The 21,710-nt window shown below is 44.9% G+C and overlaps 3 protein-coding genes across 3 annotated transcripts in view; 2 read left to right on the top strand and 1 right to left on the bottom strand.

Moving 5' to 3' along the window:
• LOC146188123 (globin-like) overlaps positions 1-21,710 on the top strand; it is a 130,643-nt gene that overhangs the window by 95,794 nt on the left and 13,139 nt on the right. The gene's annotated exons all lie outside the window — the stretch shown is intronic.
• On the top strand, positions 2,408-4,043 carry LOC146188124 (uncharacterized). The gene is made up of 3 exons (XM_084603650.1): positions 2,408-2,736; positions 3,457-3,672; positions 3,743-4,043. The coding sequence occupies exons 1-3, from the start codon at positions 2,465-2,467 to the stop codon at positions 3,993-3,995; spliced, it is 741 nt and encodes a 246-aa protein (XP_084459776.1). The 5' UTR covers positions 2,408-2,464; the 3' UTR covers positions 3,996-4,043.
• LOC146188125 (uncharacterized) lies at positions 3,865-10,368 on the bottom strand. Its single transcript, XM_084603649.1, has 10 exons — positions 9,877-10,368; positions 7,458-7,788; positions 7,072-7,246; positions 6,525-6,915; positions 6,291-6,455; positions 5,942-6,128; positions 5,598-5,840; positions 4,982-5,153; positions 4,526-4,674; positions 3,865-4,462 (listed from the first exon to the last, which is right to left on the bottom strand). The coding sequence occupies exons 1-10, from the start codon at positions 10,204-10,206 to the stop codon at positions 4,302-4,304; spliced, it is 2,304 nt and encodes a 767-aa protein (XP_084459775.1). The 5' UTR covers positions 10,207-10,368; the 3' UTR covers positions 3,865-4,301.

The raw sequence follows: 21,710 nt of genomic DNA on the forward strand, positions 1-21,710 counted from the left end.
AGACGCACTGCTGTAAGCAATGATACAGCAAATAAAATGCCATGACTCAAAACTTAACGAATTTCAGCCTTAAAACGAGCCTTTCTCGGACCAACCTGACCAGTGCGTCTGGTCTCAATCGAGATGGTTTCCCTTTTCTTCTCTCTGTCCAATTTTGTTACTTTACACTTATCAAGCGGCTTGCTCCATCTAGCCATGCCTTCAATTCATTCCCTACAAATGGTTTCCTTCCTTGATGATATGCAGTTGCATTTTCTCGATCCCTTATCCCCTCGTCTCTTTTGGTTTGCAAGTACATACCCGCCAAGAAATTAAAGGCCTGGGGAACTCTGCCTCATCGTCGACTCTCGGGCAGCGGATTAAAGGGCTTAATTCCCGCCCCAGACGCGCCGAGGATTAATTACAATCTTTGCGCGTGCAGGCGCTCTCCCGGGACCTCTGCCAAATGCTCTTTTCTCTCCAGAGGACCTCTCCTCCCTATCTTGATCCTTCCCTCTTCTTTCGGCGGCTGTCGCCCGGCCTTCTTCGGTTTGGCCGCCTCGCCTCCGACGCCAGGCACATTTCACGCGATGTGAGGGCAGAGACTCCGGCTTGGATTGTTGTTGTTGGTCGTGAGTATGAAAAGATAAGTCGTGGACAAAACAAAGACGTGGTAACTGTCTTGCAGTGATTGGATGAACGGACTAGGGGGTATTAGCACTGGCGTCTGAAGACCCTGCGCAACCGTTAACGCAGAACACGTAGGCACAGTAACCCCGGTGCACAAACACTTGAGTGCGACTGTATAGAGTCCATATAGCACCGAAACTTTTGCGAGTGCTGCTGTTGCTGTTCTTGGGAGGTCTAGTGGCGGACTCGACACAGGATGATCGGCCGAAAACTGTGAGTAACAGGAAATCTAATCCTGTTATGCCACATCGCAAGTCTTCTAAAGGAAAAAGCCTAGTCAGCAACACACGATTTTGACAACTATAAAGAAAATGGTGGTAGAGCATCACGATATGGCCCTGTTATAATCAGGAACAATCGACGAAGCACGGAATGAATTATTACAATATATATTATGTGTATGTGGAGTTGTGGCGCGAGATTATCCAAGTAAAGAAGACCGAAGGGAAACATTGCATCATTTGTTATTGTGAGCTTGAATACAGAATAAATTCCGGTTTAGCAGCATGGAAAGCTTGAGGTGTGGCCCTTCTTTTTACCATTTTACTTTTTTACTTCTGTTTTGCTCGCCAAGGGTCAACTGTGGCCTGAAAATGCTAATAAAGAAGCATAACTTCATTTCCTACGAGACCCGTAAAAGGCACGCTCGTTACTATTAATAAGGCAGTTAAGAGGCACAGAGGGGCGGGAAACGGAGATAAGTAACTGAAGAAGTGAGAAGGAAAAAATGGAGATAAAATTTCTCGCAATTCTGGCAGACCCGCCTCGCCACCGACGCGGAGGCGACGAAAGTAGATCTGGTGGCGCGCAATTTTGGCGCGGGAACTCGGTGAGCGTATACCACGCGGTCCGGACGGGCGAATTGCGAAAGCGAGAGGGAATTATGTAATAACGCCCGAAAGTGTGTATACCGGCAGCTCTCGGGGGACACTGGTTTAGGAGTAGTGCCACGTCATATGTAGATATGCATATGCATAACGCACCCGGGAAGGAGGAGGTTTATTGCAACGCCGGGACGTCGTCGTAATGCAGAACTAGCATGGAGAGCGCAATTTCCCGCACGCGACTGTCGCTTTTTCGCGAGAAGACTTTTTCTGAGCCGCTGGGGTCAGTGACCAACCATCCAGCTTTGCTCAGGTCATTCATAGCTGACGGCGTAAAGTGATGACGTGCAGAGGGACCGCCGGCGATAATGTTTGTCAAGATTTGGCTGCTACAACACTCCACGGTAGATAAAAAAAAAATAAGAAAGTATATGGTATGGGGGGAGATGGTGTGTGTGTGTGTGTGTGTGTGTGTGTGTGTGTGTGTGTGTGTGTGTGTGTGTGTGTGTGTGCGTGTGCGTGTGCGTGTGCGTGTGTGTGTGTGTGTGTGTGTGTGTGTGTGTGTGTGTGTGTGTGTGCGTGTGCGTGTGCGTGTGCGTGTGTGTGTGTGTGTGTGTGTGTGTGTGTGTGTCCTGAAGCAAACTCGCGCTGTATATAAGGCACGCCGTAGTTGAAAGGGTTGGTATAAATTTATACCGCGTAAGGTTCTCTACCGCGTACTGAAGTCACGACAGTGTTGTGTGTGTGTGGTTCACACGCGCTTTAAAGGGAAGCTGAAAGGTTTAAAAAAAAAATTTAGTTAAGAGCTGCACTGTATGATTGTGCACCCTCCAAATTCGAATATCCCCTCGAAATTGAACGAAAGGAAGCCCAAAACCATTGTTTTTGACTAAAAGTGAAGGAGGAGGTCCAAGGCAGCTCGCGCGCCTCGTTAGCGCCTGTGATTGGCCGGGCGCCTCGTGACGTCATTAATGGTGTTTGTCCGGACCGACAGCTGCCTCTACGCACGAAACAGCGTACGGCCGCAGTGTATTGTAGTTTGCCACTGCTGTTTTGCTCGAACGACGATGGAAAACCTAGAACGCTTGCGTTTCTCTGATGAGTTTGGCGTTACCCCGTACATGTACGAGCCTATTGCGAAAAGCCGACCTCTACGAGAAGCAAATTCTGCTGGCCCAAGCAGTGCTGTCGACGCGAGCGATGGAGAAGCGTCAGCATCTGCTCGTGTTGGAAATGTTCTTTGGTAAGTATATGTTTTTTGTAAGGCTACATTTACTTATCGAATGAGCGCGTAGCAGGTAAACAAATGTAGTATTATATGTTGCCGCATGCCTTTCGACAGAACGTACGCGGAGATGCAACAGTCGGCTTTTGTGTACTGCCACTGTTGGTGCTGCCGCAAATCTGCCGGTAATCCACACAGACTGTTTAAACACGCTGGAATTTCCCAATCTCTTGTTGCATGCAAACTTTGCGCTTGCACCGCGTTATGCCTGGTACACGCAGGCTCGTTTCATAACACACGCGCGGAATGAGTGTTCGCGGCGCTTTTCGACGAAACGTGCACTGCGGCGACAATAAACATGCACCTTCTGTTCAGCGTGATAACATGGAAAAACAAGCAGTAAGTCAAAATGCCGGTTTGGGAGAGTTAATTCTACAAGATCTTCCAAGCACAGCACTATTCCTCTGACCGCGGCCGTCCCGTTTTATTTCGTTGTCTCGTCCTTTTCGAGCTTTGCTTAGACCTAGCACAAATCGTCCTCTCACTCGTTCAGTGGCCAAGTACAGCAACCACGCTGGGCGAATCGCAAGGCTTGCTGTGGCACACGTGCTGCACGCTTAGATAATGTATCAAGCTGCGCTGCGTTCAGCAATATGTTACTAGTTGTTTCCATTTGCTCAAGATCGCCAATGCTGAGAGTTCAGTGATGCGATTGTAAACACGCATCATGTTTAACAGGTGTTCCTGCACTCACTGCATACCTATGGATACTGAGGAAGACTGCTGCTGCTGTCAAGAGGTTCAAGAAATCGTTAACAAGCAGAAGCTTCCAATATGCGTCACAAGGTCAAAGAAATTTAAAGATGTTTGTCTGAACAAGAATGTTCTTGAGGTGGCACTGGCACAGCAATGTACAGCTTTATCAGGAAAAGGTGACAAAGACTCCACAAATAGGTGAGAAAGTTGATATACCTGTAGCAGAAAGAGAAAAGTATAATAATTCAATTTACTTTCACTTCCACAGGCAGTTGAGATATGCTGCATATCGGCAGTTTGTGTGGCTCACATGGAGAAAAATGGGAAAGTACAAGAGGCGCAGTTTGCCAAGTTGTGTGCTGTATGCTATCCGCAAGAAATATCCGTCTGAAAATGGAGTGTACACAGGATTCAAACATTTTTCAAGCGGCTTTGAAGTGAGTATTTACATGTGCATTAGTAAAAAAAAACAGAATCACTGCATGCACTCCATATTTTACCAATCGCCTTCACAACTTTGATACATGCAGTAAATGTTTGTGTTTGACACAGTATAAGTAAACTTTTGAATCTGGAGCACATATTGGATATCTTTTATTCCATGTCATTTTGTTTAGTGGCTATATATGTAAAATATAAAATGATCATTCCTAACACACATATATATCTACATAATTGTTGACACAGGTGTTGTCAAGCACTCACAAAGCTAGTTGGTCCTGTCATCTGTCAGGATTCCACGATGGCTTTTGTCAGGTGCAGTGCAGCAAGCATTTGACATTTTTGGCACTCTCAACACCCTCTGCAACAAGACTGTAAACATTTTTTTACTTGTTGAATCTTGTCCTTCGCATTTTGACAAGTTCTTCCTTTGATATTTTAGGAAAGTAGCTGCTGAGGGGTGGTGGGTTCACTTTGGTGGCCTTTCTCGTTCGTAGCACAGTCCGTGCCTCCATCATGACCACATCCAGCAGTCTTGTCACATAGCCTGTGTGAAGGTTTGAAAAAGTAATATTCGTGTGATCAAATAAAGGGACCTACACCAGCTTACCATGAGTTGGTTGCTCCTTTACAGGACACGCAACAGGATTACCTCCTGTGGCTTTGGGGTATTTCACAATCCACCTAGCTGTGCCATCCTGTGTGCATGCCTGCTTTCTCTCACTGTTTTCATTATAGTGCATGGCTGCCAGCCGAGTCCTGGAACAATTACGTGAAACCATTGTTTTTGTCATGAAGGGCTACTACAATTGTGAAAATGTTTTATGCAGCCATGAGATGAAGAAAACATGCAAAGTAAAAACAGTGGCTTTTAGCTAAGCCATTCTTGGACCATGGCTATATTCCTGCATAAGCTGCCATGACAAATCTGTTCGTCATGAATACTTGGGAACACTGTTGCAATTCACATTGTGACAACCTGGCAGAAGCAATTTTCTGAAGTACTCTGCTTGTTTGGCTTAAATATCTGGTCAAGATGTAGCTGCAAAGATAAATATCTAGTTACCTTGCCACCATACCTTCAAAAGAATACTGGCAAAACTTGGGAGCGAAATGAAGAAGCATGCTATGGAAAGCTTCTAAGCCATAAGTCTGGAATTTCGTTGACAGCTGTGGCAAATCCCTCAGGAGGGCCTTGCAGGTCACTACCTCCTTTAGCTTCTGGAAAGCCTTTGACTCTGAAAAAAAAAAGTGTAGAAGCCCAAATGTATACACCAACCACACTTGTGGATAAGCAAACTGGCCACTGCACTTGGTGTTATTCTACTAAGTGAGCAACATTATCTTTCTCAGCACCAAGAATGTACATGCTGGCATTACACTACTTGCCATCATTAGTCTGACTGTCACCTCAAGTATGTGGTTGTTTTTCAGCCGGTTAGCTTGGAAATCAGAAAACATAACCTGCACATGCTACTAGACCTACAGCGACATAAAAAGACACCACAGAAAACACGGAATTTGCCAGACAGCAATGCTCACGTGATTACAGAGCTTGAACCACAAAAAGCTACCTAAACTTTCTTAGATGGCCTATTGCAATGTACTCGCATGCCACTGTTTTCTAAAGCTTATATATTTTGAAATGATGGATTTTATATTTCCATCAGAAGGCAGTGTACCTGCACTTAGCCAATCTCTTGGTTCAATGTCTCCATGGAGACAGAATGGAAACAGTGCATCTTCATGGCTGTGAATGCCTCTGATGTGGTTCAACAGTGACCTCCACTTCGGAACAATAAGTTCCTTGTGGCTCTCGCTTGAGGCAGCTGACCAGTAGAGGTGGTTTCCAACAGCTTTTACCCATCCCTTGAGCTCTATGGAGTCATTTCTCTTTGACAGAGCATGCAGCTTTTTGTTAACACCTGAAATATTTAAAAAAATGTAGCAATAAACACACTGTCTGAAAGAAAACATAACGTAAGCAAAAATATTCTGAACGAGCAATGTATAGACTACCCAATACCTTTAACGACATGCCAGACATCGAATTCATGCATGATGTCCGAGTGCTCTTTGCGGAGAAAACATTTGATTTGCGTATGCCGATCAGTCACCATAGACTGTACATCAATGTGGTTATCGCTGAGAAATTTGAGGCCACGTTTCAAGCCTTCCAGTTCCATTCGGCAGCTTCCACCTACTTCATTAGACTGCAAAAAGTGACAAAAATTCTTAACGTTAATACATTGCAATGGTATGTCCTCTGAAAACAGAATGAATGTGAAGTGACTATTCGGTGCACAGGACTATCTTTTGGCGCTGGTTGTTACAAATACAGCATGCTATAAAAGCATGCCAAACTTCAAACAAACCTGCACAAGCTCAAAATGCAGTATTTTGTTGCTCTCAAGGTCCAGGAAGGAGTAGGTGCCGAACTTAGCGCTGAATCCAGGTGAATCGGCCCTGCCGTCCCCAGCAAGTTTCACCTTTTGCTGTCCTACACTTGCAAGCAACATTTGCTGTTCCTTTTTCCACACCTTAAAAATTCCACAAATAATAAGCACTTCTGGTGAATTACTCAAAATACTTTTAAGAAATTTACTTACTGTCTCAATTGCAGGCCAAAGGTGAGAACGTTGCATATTAAAAAATGTCCTTTCTCCAAAAACTTGTACTCCAATAAGTGAAAGCATCCGGAGGGTAACTGTGGGGTTGCACCCCGAAAACAATATGGCTGAAGAAAGCCGTAGGTTCAGCTCAGGGAGCTGCTGAATGCAGTCTTGATTTTTCCACGAAAGCATGTGGCCTGACTTGCAGAGTGTTTGCACATAAAAAAGAGTTCCTCTGCACTGCACATGATATGTGCAAGATGCTAAACACTTGCGGCACGTAGTGAAAAGCATCCTAAGCTGCTTCTCTTGCACTAAAATAATTCTTTCATTTTCAGGACTGTCACTGCAGTTCTCACTGCAATTTTCTTGATCAGTGTTGATGCTCCTGGAATAAAGAACAACTCTTCAGCTAAGTTGCATATCACAAACAAAAAGGGCACACTAAATTACTGCACCCACTCTGCAACTTCACACAGGTCAATATTCACATGTAAAACATTCAGAAAGGATTGCATTTTCCATAAGCATTGATATAACATACCCGTCTTTCCAGTCATTAAAGGGACAGTAGTCATCATCACGGTTGAATGAATTTTCATCGTCACTATCGTCACTGATCTCGTTATCACTGTCGTCATGACAGCTTTCTTCATGCACTTTAGTGCCCAGATGAACCTGGGTGGCTTCGTCGACCATAGAGGCACCAACCTGAACACCTGGAAAAAAAAAGTGAGGTACATGTGCAGTAGTTATTATAACTCACTGACGGTTGCTTCATTCAAAGAAGACTGTGCCCACCAAATCAGTTCTTACTAAAGCTAGAACATTTGTACTATTACAGAAAATGAATGGTTCCCTCTTAGCACCACATATATTTAATGTTCAATTATTTATATGAAAGGGCATGCTAAATTCATCAAAACATACCTATAGAAATTCCACTTGGTTTCGTCTGTGCTGCCTTCGATAAGACTTTTCTCTTCATGTTGACTTGTGATGCCTTAGAGAACACTGATGGCTGCATGAGTACTTGAATGCACTTGTCATCACCTTTATAAGAGTTCAACGCTGGTTCTTCAACATGTATCAGTGATATGTTGCTCGTTGGGCACTCTTGATTTGTGTTGTCATTTGCCATGAATTCTTGGTGTGCCGTGTCATCTGGTATGCAGTCATCTGGCGTGTCGTCACCTGGTTTGCGGTCACCTGATGTGCTGTCTTCAGTGCTAGCCGAGTTATCCAGAAGGTCAGCAAGAATCTGAAAAGGAATAAATATGTGATGCGCTTGCTGCGAGTAGAACAAACAAAAGTGCATTTTAAAAGGAGTAAAATTCTTTGGTTTCTTTCATATTTAATTTCAATGCTTGGCCTTAAGGCTCAGAATGAATTTTTCAACTGTGTTACACAATAAAACTATAGCAGCTTTTGGTATAGACGTGATAGTGATAATTAAAGCCGGGTATTACTTTGACCTACCTACATTTCGTATGTTATATTTCTCCCTCGTACATAGCCACCTTTTGTATTGCATATTATCTTGGTGTAACACATACAACACTCATCTTTCATGCGTTCGTCACCTTCAAAATCAAGCACTCCGAATGATTACTTTCAGCCCTTACTGTGCATCCGTTCTTAATTTTTATCGCACTCTTAACATTCTCCCATTGTCTCTATAGCTTCATCTTAGGTTGGCATCAGTTATCATTAAACGCGTAATAAGCATGTCATTCTCAGTGGATTTGAGTCCTTTAAGCTCTTTAACAATAGCGACCTAGGTTTGCAGAACAGCATAACCTACTATTATCGAAGATCTAGAATAGAAAGCAAACTGCATACTTTTCAGGAATTTCTGTGTGGAATTCATTGCCATCTGAAATCAAATTGCAGCATACTCTTCATTCATTTCATCCTTCATTAAAGGCTTTCTTATTTTCTACCGTTTTATACTGCCGATTAATTCTATTAATTTCCGTGTTCACATCATTTCTTTCGTTTTTCAGTAATCTGTATTTTCAGATTTCTGCAATAGGCGCATTTCTTTTTTCATTTTTTTGAAATTTCCATCCTGTTTGTCGTTAGTATTGCATATAAGTTTTCTCTTTGGACTCCTGTATGTTTTTCTATTATCGAGTGGCTTGTAAGTTACACACTAAATTTATTCATTTTGTCATAGGAGGCCCCCTCGGACAGTGCACTTCGGGACCTCCTTCTGTAATACTGATAATTCCATGTACTTGTACTGCACGAAGAAAAATAAAGATGATGATGATGATGTGTTGCGAGCCACATATGCCAGCTCAATGTAAATTGGCATCACGTATTATATATGTTGCATTTTCTCCTCAACCGTATTGAATTACGCAGCTGGAATAAACTAATGGGTGGCATAGCTGAAAAGTCTGCTCTCAGGCATCTGTGATGCCTATCTGCGAGATGATCAAGTCTGCTGCCAGGGATTGCAAATATTTTTTTTTATTTCCACTGCCAATTATGGGAATTAAATGATGTGAAATGTTTTTCATTTTAACATAAACTGGGAAGCAACAATAAGCAAGGTAGCAGTAATAACAACCTCACCGCAGTATTTTTCCTGCTGACTTGTTTATTGTTACTTCTGTTTATATTAAAAGAGCACGTCATGTTAAATTCCCATCATTAGCAATGGAAACAAAACTTTTCTCCATAGTCCCTGCTAATCATTTTCGTGACTGCACCTTCGCGAGTCTCTCATGTCCCCTTGTTCACCTCTCTGGGACGTTATGAAACACTCAAGGGGAGGAGGCCAAGAAGATTATCCCACTCCTCCGTGTTAGTGAAGCAAATGTCTATTTTGAATTGTGGTGTCTTTCATTTTCCTTTTCTATTGCGCCATTGGATGCTACAAGAATGTTTTATTTGCCCGGCCAAGAAAAGGGGGCCGCGTACAATTTCCAAACATGTTTTGGCCGCAGAGGCATATGCACGGATCCTGAACTTAAAGCGATGTGAACGCATCTACATATCCCTTCTTATTACTCGCGCTTTCCGAACCAAGTTATCACGCGCGGCGCGCAGACTTCGGTTGTGTTTCGCTAGAATCATTCAATGCTTGTTTCGCGTAACATAGCTGCCGCATCGATAAGTGGCGTGCTGGGAGTGCTGCGCACAAGCCTAACGGCCAAACGATTCTTTAGTACGTTGCAGTTAGCTTCCGTTCTCATACCACAGCCGTCTCACTCACGCGCAATGCCTTTAAACGGCAATAACCTAGCGCGGGCTTCATTTAGCTGAAAACTCACCGTCGCAATTACGATATTACGCGCAGTACACTAGACAGCGCCGGTTCGTGCAGCGAGATTCTTACCTCAAGCTTCCGTCTCTTCGCAAACGCTGGCCTTGATAATGGTGGCGAGCTGCTTTTGTGTGCGAAGACTGACGGTACTGCGCCGGGCCTGAGCCGAGCTGACTTGACTGGCAAACCTAGTGCACGCATTATAGACAAACTCTTGTAGTAGTCATCATCACGGAAGTGATCGGAGCACAGCACTGTTGTTCTCGATGGCTTGAAGTTCTTTCGCTTCACAGCAGCGACCCACTTCGCTGAAAGCTTCGTCTCTTGCGGGAAGTAATGAAAGACGACATCGTCGCGGCCGCTGGTGTTTGTGCAACCAAAGGCTGCGCAGAACGCCGGCATGATGGACCTGCCACTTCTCTCGATGTTAAACGCGTTGCATTATCACTCCACAAACACACAATCACAGAGGGTCGAACGACGCTGGCTGAACAATCAGGAAACAAGCACGGACGCGACGGCTAAGAATGCTTCGCATGCGCGTCGAAGCGTAGCCGAGCTGGCCGAGCTCCGGAACACCAGTGATGACGTCACCACCCCGCGGTTTCCGGTTTCGGTCCGCGTAGTAGCAGCGCTCGGCGCGCGATGGGGGCGGAGCGACAGCCCGACTTTAGGCGGCAATTACGGCGCTCAGAGTGATGAATGAGTAGAAATTTTTTTACCCGCATGATTTTTAAAGCTTCCACATCCGCATGTGCGCGTCTCACTGAATTCGACAGACTCTTCAGTTTCCCTTTAATGCCGAATAATAAAAGATGAGCTATCGCAGTAAATTAGTTGTGTGTACGCGCTCGTATCGCCTGCTTATGTTCTGCGTCTCGTCCTTCGCAGTTTTTTATTTCCAAAGAACAGCGTGCGAACTAGCCCCCTTCATACATTACTGAATTCGTAGAACTTGCGAGAATTTCTTTTTTTTTTTTACGCTCCGCCTCCATCGAAACGTGGTCGCCGCAATCGGCTTCGAATGTTCGAACCCATCCTAATCACTGAGCTACCGGAGTGGATGAATACAAAAGTGTGTGTTCAAGCGTTACTGACCCTGAAACGTTAAACTGGAATACATGTCGATGGCTGTGATGTATCGCTGGAACGTTGCAGTGGCGTGTTTTTTTTTTTTTCTTGCTTTCAAGCGAGAAAAAGAAATACGTGAACGGAATAGCCGCATCCTATGATTCAAAGGCTGACCGCCGAAGAATTGACGCGTTTGAATTGTGGTGCTGGCGAAGACTCTTGAGAGTTCCTTGGACTGCCAGAAGATCAAATCAGTCGATATTGTCGACCATAAACCCTGACTGCTCATCTGAGGGTCAAATTTTAAAGTTAAAGCTCAGCTACTTTGGTCATCTGATGAGAAGAGAGGAGTCGCTGGAGAAAGATTTGATGTTGGGAAAGGTTGACGGTCGCCGGAGAAGGGGTAGGCAGCGAACGCGATGGTTAGATGGCATTCTCGAGGCATTGCAGATGAAGCTATGTGATGTTAAGAAGATAGTGAGAGACCGGAAAGCGTGGCGTGACATGGTCCATAGGGTCACGAAGAGTCGGACACGACTGAACGCCTGAACTGAACTGAACTGATGATTCATTTTCTATCATTCTACGGTGTCTTAGCATACTACCTTTTCTACAAAATTTTGACAAATTTTCTTTTGTTCTTTTCCTTTACATGAATGAAAAGAATGAGTAATGCCAATTGTCTTCACTTTCCTCAAATTGCCTTCGAAGTGTGCATTCGATGTACGGTGGTTCATTATGGCAGACCTCTCGGCGCTACACATTTATGTACCGGATGTTCCCAACCCGCAGACTTTGCTTTTCGTCAGTGTAGACCATGACTTAAAACGATCGAAAGGTGAGAAGTTTCGCAAAGCTGAGAGTGATACTTATTTTCCCCGGTACAGAGGCTTTAAGTGACGTAAAGTCTGCAGTGCACGGCTCAAAAGCGGACACCTGGGAACTTGGACGGTGGGCGTAGATTTGAACTTGCGACGTTGCCACGAGCTTTGACTTAACGCCATTCGTTATCAGGTAAAAGCCGGTTTCACTTAATTCTTGCGCTCCAAATTTCATTCACAAAGAAATTGGGTTAAATCCAACCTCTACCCGAAAACTTCCAGTGGACAAAGCTGGGTGCACTGCACGCAAATCAGCGGATGTCTTTTGCCTACACTGTAGCGGTGCTTTAGTACACTGTTGATTTAGAAATTCTAGGGGGCACTATGGGGCACTAAAGTGCGATGAGGCGAAATCATTCTTAATATTATAATTTATGGGGGAACACAAGCTCCTCATTTAAGGGTATGAGGAAATAGTGTAGGTTTACCAGGCAATATATAAATCCTCGCTTTAAGCGCGACGTATGAATGTACCTGCGTGGCCTAGGGGTAACGTGAATGCAAGGATCCTGGCATGCTAATTCTGATATCACTCTTCCATGTGAAAGGATATAGGCCCCAGTTGGCAGCTCCTACCAAACGTAATTTCAGACATACATATGAAGTCGTCATTTATTTCAAGGTACGACATACTATACACAACTGATGACGTCATCAAACTAAAGCGCTACGGATGGACGGACGGACACGATCGGGGCCGCGAGTATGAGCCACTGAAGGCTTTCGCCTTAAAATTTCATTTAATGCACGTTTTACGTGATGCGGCTTGACTCCAACAGTAAGTATAGTTCCAAAAGTGGTGTCACACTCGACAGACTCTTTCGCACCAGACATCTTTCGCTCTGATTGGGCCAACTTTGCTGGCTTCCAGGTTGGCAGTCCACCTGAGGTGCAGAGAGGGAGATGAAACGTATAACGCGATAGCGTGAGTCCCTGTTTCCCAGAAAGTCCGGTGTCGGCGTTGTGAGCGAACCATCAGGGGCGTGGCTTTGACATGGCTGAGCACTGATTGGTCGTATAGTTGTGTGACGTCACGAAAATATTGACATAGCCTGTCACATCCCAGCAGCCGAGTTGGCAGGAGTAGTCAAATCGGCCAATGGGAAGACGAGAACCGAACCTAGAAATCTTGCATTCCGAGTCCAACCCCTGGACCACGCAGACACGTCCATCGACTTGGTTAAATTAGCGAGGACATATATCTGGGTCGCGTGGTCTTTGCATAATACGCTAGGTTACGGCTGTACGCTAAGTAGTATTTGTCAGATAATGAGGTACAAATTAGCGTACAAAAAGCGTTAGTCTCCCCCAACACACATAATTCTTTTTGGCTCAATTCTAAGGGAGCAGCATGGCACCGCTCAAAACACGTAGTGGAGGAAGCAAAACAACCACGTGGCTCTTCAGTGTTATGGCTGTATTCGTAGTGCTATACGCACATGCCATCCTAGGACATGTTGTTTACATCGCAGAAAGTCGCTCACGCAGCCATCGCCTGAAATAAAGGCGCGCAAGAGGTGAACATCTATGCGACTTCTCCCAAGGACTGTTTGTTGTGTGGTTTCGACTGGAAAGTGCGAAACAGCTGCTCCGAAAACGACCACGCGTAGCGACTCGTACGTGGGAAAAGAACGAACGCGGATATATTATGCACGTCGCGTATACGCTGGTGGACTTCCGAGTCGAAGGTGAAAAAGCAGCCACGAACGCGGCGAGGAAGCCTTGGAATTGCGCACTCGCAAATCTCGCATACCAAAGTAGCGCTTGCTGTGTGTGTTTATTTATTTATATATACACTCGTATATACACAGGCGGCTCTCTTTTCGCGTCGTTTCCACTTTGCATAGAACACGCGGTGCTTGCGAACGCGTCGGAGCGAATCCAAGGCGAAGATGCCGAGCTTCGTTTTACGGAGGCGAACCGTTTGCTTGGTGTGTACGTCAACAGGCATCGGGCCTGCCAACGGTTTCTTCGGGCGGGTTTTTTTCAATGCGGTGCAGAGAGCGAGGTTCTCGGTTCGACTTCTGAATCCCTTGTTGAGAAATGTTGACAGGTGCGTCGAATCGCGAGCAGTCGCGCCTACGTGGCAAGGTTTATTTGACTGCTTGATTTGTTTTGTCAGGTGCATACAAGCACTGCAAAGGGTGGTAAAGCACAGGCAACGAAAATAATCACAATACCAGAATAGCCAAACGAAGCAAAAGGCGATTCGAGTGGCAGATATTTGGGGGGGATACAATGGCGAAAAAAAAAAAAATACGCGCACTTAGCTGCTTATAGCAATTACAAGCGAACAAATTACTTATATGTGTACAATGAGTTCAGGTAAGGATTAAGTCGCGAAGGGAGATTGTCACGTGTGTTCTCCAAGATACAAGCGATGAGCGAGGATAGCGATCTGGTATTTGTACGACGTCGATCGGAAGACGATTCCTCTTTTTCGATGTCTGATGGAGAAAAGAACGAGAAAAAAGGTGGTCTCCTTGCAGTGCGCTTTTTAAAAAAGTTCGATAAATAAATCGGCTTGCGCACTGGCAGCACAATAAGGCTGCTGTTTGTGAGTGTTATTAAGCGGTCTTTTGTGTACATTGTATTAACTTGTGTATTTTACAGGTTATTTGTACACCAGCGTACATTATTTTGCGACCACGGTCCCAAAGCAACTCAGGCTATGAGAAATGCCGTAGTGGAGGGCTTCGCAAACTTCGACCGCATGGTTAACGTGCGTTCACATCGCACAGCACACGGGCGCCTTACTTTTCGCGTACATCGAAAAGCTGCCGCCGCGGCAGGGATTCGAGCTCGCATCCTTGGGCGCAGTAGCCGAGAGCCCAAGCTACTGCACCACCGCGGGAGGTGAAGTTAGGAAAGCGTTAGAAGCTATGTAAAAGGGAAAAGCAGCTGGTTAAGATCATTTAACAACATATCTGTTGAAGGATAGTGGGGATATTGCGCTAGAAAATCTGGCCACTGAGTATCCGGCCGCAATGCCTCATGATATCTACGGTACCGGAAGCTTGGAAGAACGCTAACGTTATCTTAATCCGTAAGAAAGGCGACGCTAGTGGTTTGAAAAATTCAACAAACCAGCTTTCCAAAAAGCAGGCTGGTTTTTGGAAAGGGTACTATACCATCGATCATATCCCCGACCATGTGATAGAGAACTGTTCGGAATATAACCAGCCTCTCTACATAGCACTCATTGACTACAAGAGTACTATACCATCGATCATATCCTCGACCAGGTGATAGAAAACTGTTCGGAATATAACCAGCCCTTATACATAGCATTCATTGACTACGAGAAAGCATTTGACACTGTCGAAACCTCGTCAGTCAAGCAGCCATTCGAAATCAAGGTGTAGACGAGCAGTCTGTGAAAGCACTAGAAGATATTTATTGTGGCTGCACAGCAGCCATATAATTCTGCATAAGAAAGGCTGGAAAGGTGGGTCACTTTGGTGTTGTACTCCGGATCAGAGGACGGTGGCAGGGATGGGAGCCTATGCTTGGCTCGGAGCTTCTTCCATGATGGTCGAAGAGCGTAACGTGCGGCTTCCAAGTTCTGGGGTGAGCACCTTTACGAGGCGCGAGACACCTCCGCGAAGTGTAAGGTGTTTATTCGAACTTTAAACGGTAGGCGATGACTGAGTACCGCGTCGCTCGAACCAGTTCTCAAGTGTCAACCAGGCTTCCGGCTCCACTCCGTCGACTTCTTCGGTGTGTCGCGTGAGCTGCTGTCCGTCGGGTTCATTATAAATATAATTAAAATCTAATAAAGAAAGATATTAGGTAAGGAGACACGATCTCACCAATACTGTTCACAGCTTGCTTAGAGAAAGTATTCAGAGACATAGGATGAGAGCAGTTAAGGATCGATTCGATGACGATATTGGGCCGTGTTTCCTTCCTCGTCCGTGTCTTTGCTGCGCTGATTTATCAGGAAGAAAATAAGAGGAGTGGGCGAGGTTAAGAAGCTTGTAGGGGTCGAGTGAATGCAGCTAGCACAGAACCGGGTTAATTGGAGAAATATGAGAGAGGCAATTGGCGCTGCAGTGGGTATAATCCAGCTGATAGTGATGCGAAAAAGAAACATCTCTTTTATTTTAATTTTATTATCCCCTTATATAATAAGGGTAGCAAAAAAAAAAAAGGGGGGGGGGGGGTTCGTTGGTTGAGGAATAGACCCTTTCGGCAAAAAGGTGGAGGGCGGGGATGCTATAAGGTAAACAAAAATGGCGCTTGATGGCTTCCTTTTCTCGGTTTCTTTTTCCTCTAATGTCACTGTGACATGCGGCAGTGTCTGTTAGCTTTCAGAGTGTTTTTTTTTTTTTTTTTTGCGCAATTTTCGCCAAGAACCTCCACTCATACTTTCGCTGAAAAGTCGTTGCAACAGTTTCCGCTAACACCATTTTAACACTGTGTCTGTGCACCAACTTTGTGGTTTAACTCTATATTATAAAGTAACCATAATGCGACAACGCTGTGCATATACATGCAGCTAAAACTCCCTAATACCGCATCTGCATTATAAAATGCCTGAACAGATCCTGCTTGTGCATGCATAATTTGCGAATTGATAAGATACACATATAACACCTCATCTTTTTCTTTTCCCTCATATTCATCGCGCTCGTCGAAACGATGCAGAAATGGAGTTTCAGCGTATGCCTACTGTGTTGGGGCATTTATATATACCGTTTTTACTCTCTTTTCGCGCCGACCTTTTGAGCGCGGCGTCGCGGAACTGACTGCCAGTGTCGCGGCTTATATGTCAAAGCCGCTCTGAGTGATGCGAATTTCGCTGCATCAGTTGAAACAGTGATGAAACGCCATGTATTTCTTATGATGGGCTCTCAGCCGGCCCGTTTTTTCTTCTCTCCGAAAAATAAAAGGATCAGAATAGATAAAAAATTCATTGGAGGCTAATAGTTTCGACTTCGACGTCCTTGGCTATTTCGACTATATCGATGTCCTTAGCTATTTTGACGTCTAATTGATTTTCTGGTTGTCATTAATTAATTCATTATCCCACATCAACGAAATTTTGCTCTTTCCCGCATACAATCATTATTTTACTCGTAAAGCAATTCGTTTCTCGACAATGACGGTGCGACACCTTCTGGGGACGCACAAATCCGCAAGGCTGTTTCTTGGGCTAGTTGGTGGAGCTTATTCGTTTCAGCGAAGCAGAAAAAAAAATAATAAACAGTGACTCGAGAGAGACGGGGACGTAGCGTTTTCACCTGTCTCTGTCACTTTCTTGTCTTGTCTTTTTTATACCTCAGGTTTTCTACAAATAATGTCCACATTCGTGAGCCTATAACGGCTTTCGCCTTAATAGAAACGTTGTCCCTGAAATGGTGCAACGTCATGGCCCCGCCGGGGCGGTGCAGTCGTTGGGCGCTCGACTACTGTGCTCAGTGATGCGGGATCGCCTCGGTGGCCGCTTTTCGATGGGGGTGAAAAGCAAGGCGCCCATGTGCTGTGCGATGTCAGTGCACGTTAAAGAACCCCAGGTGGTCGAATTTTCCGGAGTCCTCCACTGCGGCGTCTCTCATAGCCTGAGTCGCTTTGGGATGTTAACCCTACAAAACAAAACATAATGTGTCATGAGTGAATATGAGGTAGACTGTTCGACTCTCAGGGCGAGTCAAAGAGCGCTCTAGAAGCACCCTAAAACAGTGCGTAAAATGCCAAGCATATAAAAGAGAAACTAGTTCGGAAGAGCGATTTGTCACATGCCGAAGGGGCAGTGCACTTTGTGGTAATCGGCAAAAACAGCTCATTCAGGAGCACGGCACAATGAATACGCAAAGACAGGAAGAAGGGACAAGCGTTTGTCCCTCTCTATGCATTCCCTGTGCGCTGCGCCTTAATTTCTGGCAAACCAACTAGGCCAGTCTTCCGCTTTACGCAATAACCGGCAACTGTAGTTGCAGTATGTGATGCGGCAGTATTCTGTTTAATAATAATAATAATATTATTATTCAGTATCTGTCACAATTGTTTCGTGGACACCTAAACCGCACCTTATGGAAAGGGAAGAAGTTGGAGTGAAAGTGGAAAGAGAAAGGTGTGAGGCTACGGAGTAATTTCGACCATCTAGGGATCTATAACGCGCACTGACATCGCACAGCACACGGACGTCTCCCCGTTTCGCTTCCATCGAAACGCAGCCGCCGGCGGTCGGAATCGAACCCGGGAACTCCGGCACAGTAGTCGGGCGTCTTAACCACTGCTCCACCGCGGCGGGGATTTTGTTTACTGCCATAGAACACAGATATACCCGCGGCGTATTACATGCTGAGGTTCAACCAGAGTTGTTGTCGGGCTAGTTGGCTTGAATCTTGTAAAGCCATCAAGGCTATGCGCAAAAAAAAAAAGACAACACAAAAACAGAGGCAACGACAAGACGAGCGCAATCACTCGTATATCACGCGTAGCGGTATAGCTTCGCTCCTAGATATAACTTGTGTTCTTGGTGTGCTGGCATCCACTCTGTTAAGAGAACAGAACCAAAAATGGTTAAGTGCACTGATCGATGCATTTCCAGCGGGAATATTGAATTTTTTTCGTGGTCGCGAGTAATTGGTCTCCCCGGTGAAACATTTGTGGTCAATAAGTACATCGCCGAATTTACTGGGCGGATTGCAGATTGTCGGAAACCATTCCCTACTCACAGCTTGCTTAGAGGAAGTATTCAGAGACTTGGAATGGGAGCAGTTAGGGATAAGGGTAGATGGAGAATACCTCACTAATCTGCGATTCGCTGATGACATTGCCTTGCTAAGCAATTCGGGGGATGAACTACAAATAATGATTGATGACCTAGACAGGCAAAGTAGAAAGGTAGGCTTAAAAATCCATATGCAGAACACTAAGGTAATATTCAACAGACTCGGGAAGGAACAGCAGTTTACGTTAGGTAGTGAAGCACTGGAAGTAGTAGGCGAATATGTCTACTTAGGACAGGTAGTAGCCGCAGATCCGGACCATAGAAAAGAAGTAATTAATGGCGATTTCCACTGGTCGATCGGAGCTGGACGCCCGAGCCGACCTAAAGCGCTACAGAGCGAATCAGCCTTGGTCGACCAGTGGAACGTGTAGAGCGCGCGGCGGAAGTAAAGCTGAGCCGGTTTCGAAAGTTGTAGCCGCATCCCAGCGCCAAAATGTTTGCGGTTGATAAATAGGTAGGAGTGCGGCCATCAACAACTTGCTTTCTCATTTTTTTAACGCTGCAGACGTTTTTCGATAGACGCACTTCGACATATTCGCGCAAAAAACGATGACATCCAGCGTCCTCTGCCGATGTCGCTGAAACGGTCAAAAACAGCCAAAAGAATCCAGCAACATCCGGAAGTGACCGCGTCAGCGACTAGGACTTCCGGCGAGATCCGAATTCGGTCGGCGGATCGAGCTTGAGCGTCCCGAGTTGCCCCAAACGACCAGCAGCGGAATACGCGCAACCTATCTTGGTCGACCAGTGGAAATCGAAATCGTCGTCCCGGAGCAAGAAAACGTGCTCCGTAACGACCAGTGGAAATCGCCATAAGAGAGTAAGATTGGAATGGAGCGCATCTGGCAAGCACTCGCAGATTATGACTAGAAGCTTACCGTTATCGTTCAAGAGGAAAGTACACAACATTTGCGTCTTACCTCTAGGAAAGTATACAACATTTGCGTCTTACCTCTAGGAAAGTATACAACATTTGCGTCTTACCTCTAGGAAAGTATACAACATTTGCGTCTTACCTCTCGGAAAGTATACAACATTTGCGTGTTACCTCTAGGAAAGTATACAACATTTGCATCTTACCTCTCGGAAAGTATACAACATTTGCGTCTTACCTCTCGGAAAGTATACAACATTTGCGTCTTACCTCTAGGAAAGTATACAACATTTGCGTTTTACCTCTAGGAAAGTATACAACATTTGCGTCTTACCTCTAGGAAAGTATACATTTGCATCTTACCTCTAGGAAAGTATACAACATTTGCGTCTTACATCTAGGAAAGTATATAAGATTTGCGTCTTACCTCTAGGAAAGTATACAAGATTTGCGTCTTACCTCTAGGAAAGTATACAACATTTGCGTCTTACCTCTAGGAAAGTATACAACATTTGCTTCTTACCTCTAGGAAAGTATACAACATTTGCGTCTTACCTCTAGGAAAGTATACAAGATTTGCGTCTTACCTCTAGGAAAGTATACAACATTTGCGCCTTACCTCTAGGAAAGTATACAACATTTGCGTCTTACCTCTAGGAAAGTATACAACATTTGCGTCTTACCTCTAGGAAAGTATACAAGATTTGCGTCTTACCTCTAGGAAAGTATACAACATTTGCGTCTTACCTCTAGGAAAGTATACAACATTTGCGTCTTACCTCTAGGAAAGTATACAACATTTGCGTTTTACCTCTAGGAAAGTATAGAACATTTGCGTCTTACCTCTAGGAAAGTATACAACATTTGCGTCTTACCTCTAGGAAAGTATACAACATTTGCATCTTACCTCTAGGAAAGTATACAACATTTGCATCTTACCTCTAGGAAAGTATACAACATTTGCGTCTTACCTCTAGGAAAGTATACAAGATTTGCGTCTTACCTCTAGGAAAGTATACAAGATTTGCGTCTTACCTCTAGGAAAGTATACAACATTTGCTTCTTACCTCTAGGAAAGTATACAAGATTTGCGTCTTACCTCTAGGAAAGTATACAACATTTGCGTCTTACCTCTAGGATAGTATACAACATTTGCGTCTTACCTCTATGAAAGTATACAACATTTGCGTCTTACCTCTAGGAAAGTATACAACATTTGCGTCTTACCTCTAGGAAAGTATACAAGATTTGCGTCTTACCTCTAGGAAAGTATACAACATTTGCATCTTACCTCTAGGAAAGTATACAACATTTGCATCTTACCTGTACTGGGGCAGAAACGTGGAGGCTAACCAAGAAGGTTCTATTTAAGTTGAGGACAACCCAGAGGGATATGGAACGAAAAATGGTAGGTGTAACATTAAGAGATAGGAAGCGTGCGGAGTGGGTCAGAGAAATAACTCAAGTTATTGACATTCTAGTGGAAATCAAGAAGAAGAAATTGGCTCGGGTGCATTTAGTGCCAGTAGACGATAAGCGATGACCACTTAGAGTAGCAAAGCGGATTCCAAGGGAAGGAAAGCGTAGCAGGGGGCGACAGAAAGTTAGGTGGGCGGATGAGGTTAAGAAGTTCGCAGGGGTCAAATGGATGCAGCTAGCACAGAACCGGGTGAAGTGGAGAAATATGGTAGAGGCCTTCGCCCTGCAGTGGGTGTAGTCCAGCTGCTGTTGCTGTTGGTTATGGTGATTCCATTTCTAAACAAATATTGTTTTGCGGGACTTGTGTTCCCAGCGTTACAGCTGCCATAATTATGTGGGAACTGTTACATGGAGCACACCCGCCCGATGAGTACGGTTCCCATATTTATGTAGCCTGAGTCGTTTTGCGAGGTTACTCTGTAAATCATCATAAACCAAACCATAATTGTGGTATCCGGTCCATAGGAACCATTTAAGTGTATGAAGTCCAGCTATGCGGGAAACTAACAAGTAATGGCCTTAATGCATAAAGAGGTATCATCGTCAAGCCGCGATGGCCCAGTGGTTACGGCGTTTGACTGCTGAAACAAAATCCGCCGAACACCGGCCTCGGCGGTCGCTTTTCGATGGAGGCGAAAAGCAAGGCGCCCGTCTGCTGTGCGAAGTCAGTGCACGTTTAAGAACACCTCCACTACGGAGTCCCTCATAGCCTGCGTGGCTTTGGGGCGCCTTCTTAACTAACTGAACTTCTGAATTTTCTGAACTAAACCAAGCTATGACGAGAATAATGCTTTTATTATGAGGCATCATAATGGTTACGATACGGAAAGAAAGTGGAAACTGCCCGGAATGGGCAATGATT

Source organism: Amblyomma maculatum, chromosome 5 (genome assembly GCF_055883805.1).
Source record: "Amblyomma maculatum isolate TAMU_Amacu chromosome 5, ASM5588380v1, whole genome shotgun sequence".
Lineage (NCBI taxonomy): Eukaryota > Metazoa > Arthropoda > Arachnida > Ixodida > Ixodidae > Amblyomma > Amblyomma maculatum.

Excerpts from the sequence above, each read along its gene's own strand:
- LOC146188124 (XM_084603650.1), top strand. The coding sequence starts at position 2,465 with ATGGTGTTTGTCCGGACCGACAGCTGCCTCTACGCACGAAACAGCGTA. Across the intron at positions 2,737-3,456 it reads CGTGTTGGAAATGTTCTTTG|GTGTTCCTGCACTCACTGCA; the intron begins GTAAGTATATGT and ends CATGTTTAACAG. Across the intron at positions 3,673-3,742 it reads GACAAAGACTCCACAAATAG|GCAGTTGAGATATGCTGCAT; the intron begins GTGAGAAAGTTG and ends TCACTTCCACAG.
- LOC146188125 (XM_084603649.1), bottom strand. The coding sequence starts at position 10,206 with ATGCCGGCGTTCTGCGCAGCCTTTGGTTGCACAAACACCAGCGGCCGC. Across the intron at positions 6,129-6,290 it reads TGCATTTTGAGCTTGTGCAG|TCTAATGAAGTAGGTGGAAG; the intron begins GTTTGTTTGAAG and ends CACTTTTTGCAG. Across the intron at positions 5,841-5,941 it reads TGTCTGGCATGTCGTTAAAG|GTGTTAACAAAAAGCTGCAT; the intron begins GTATTGGGTAGT and ends TAAATATTTCAG.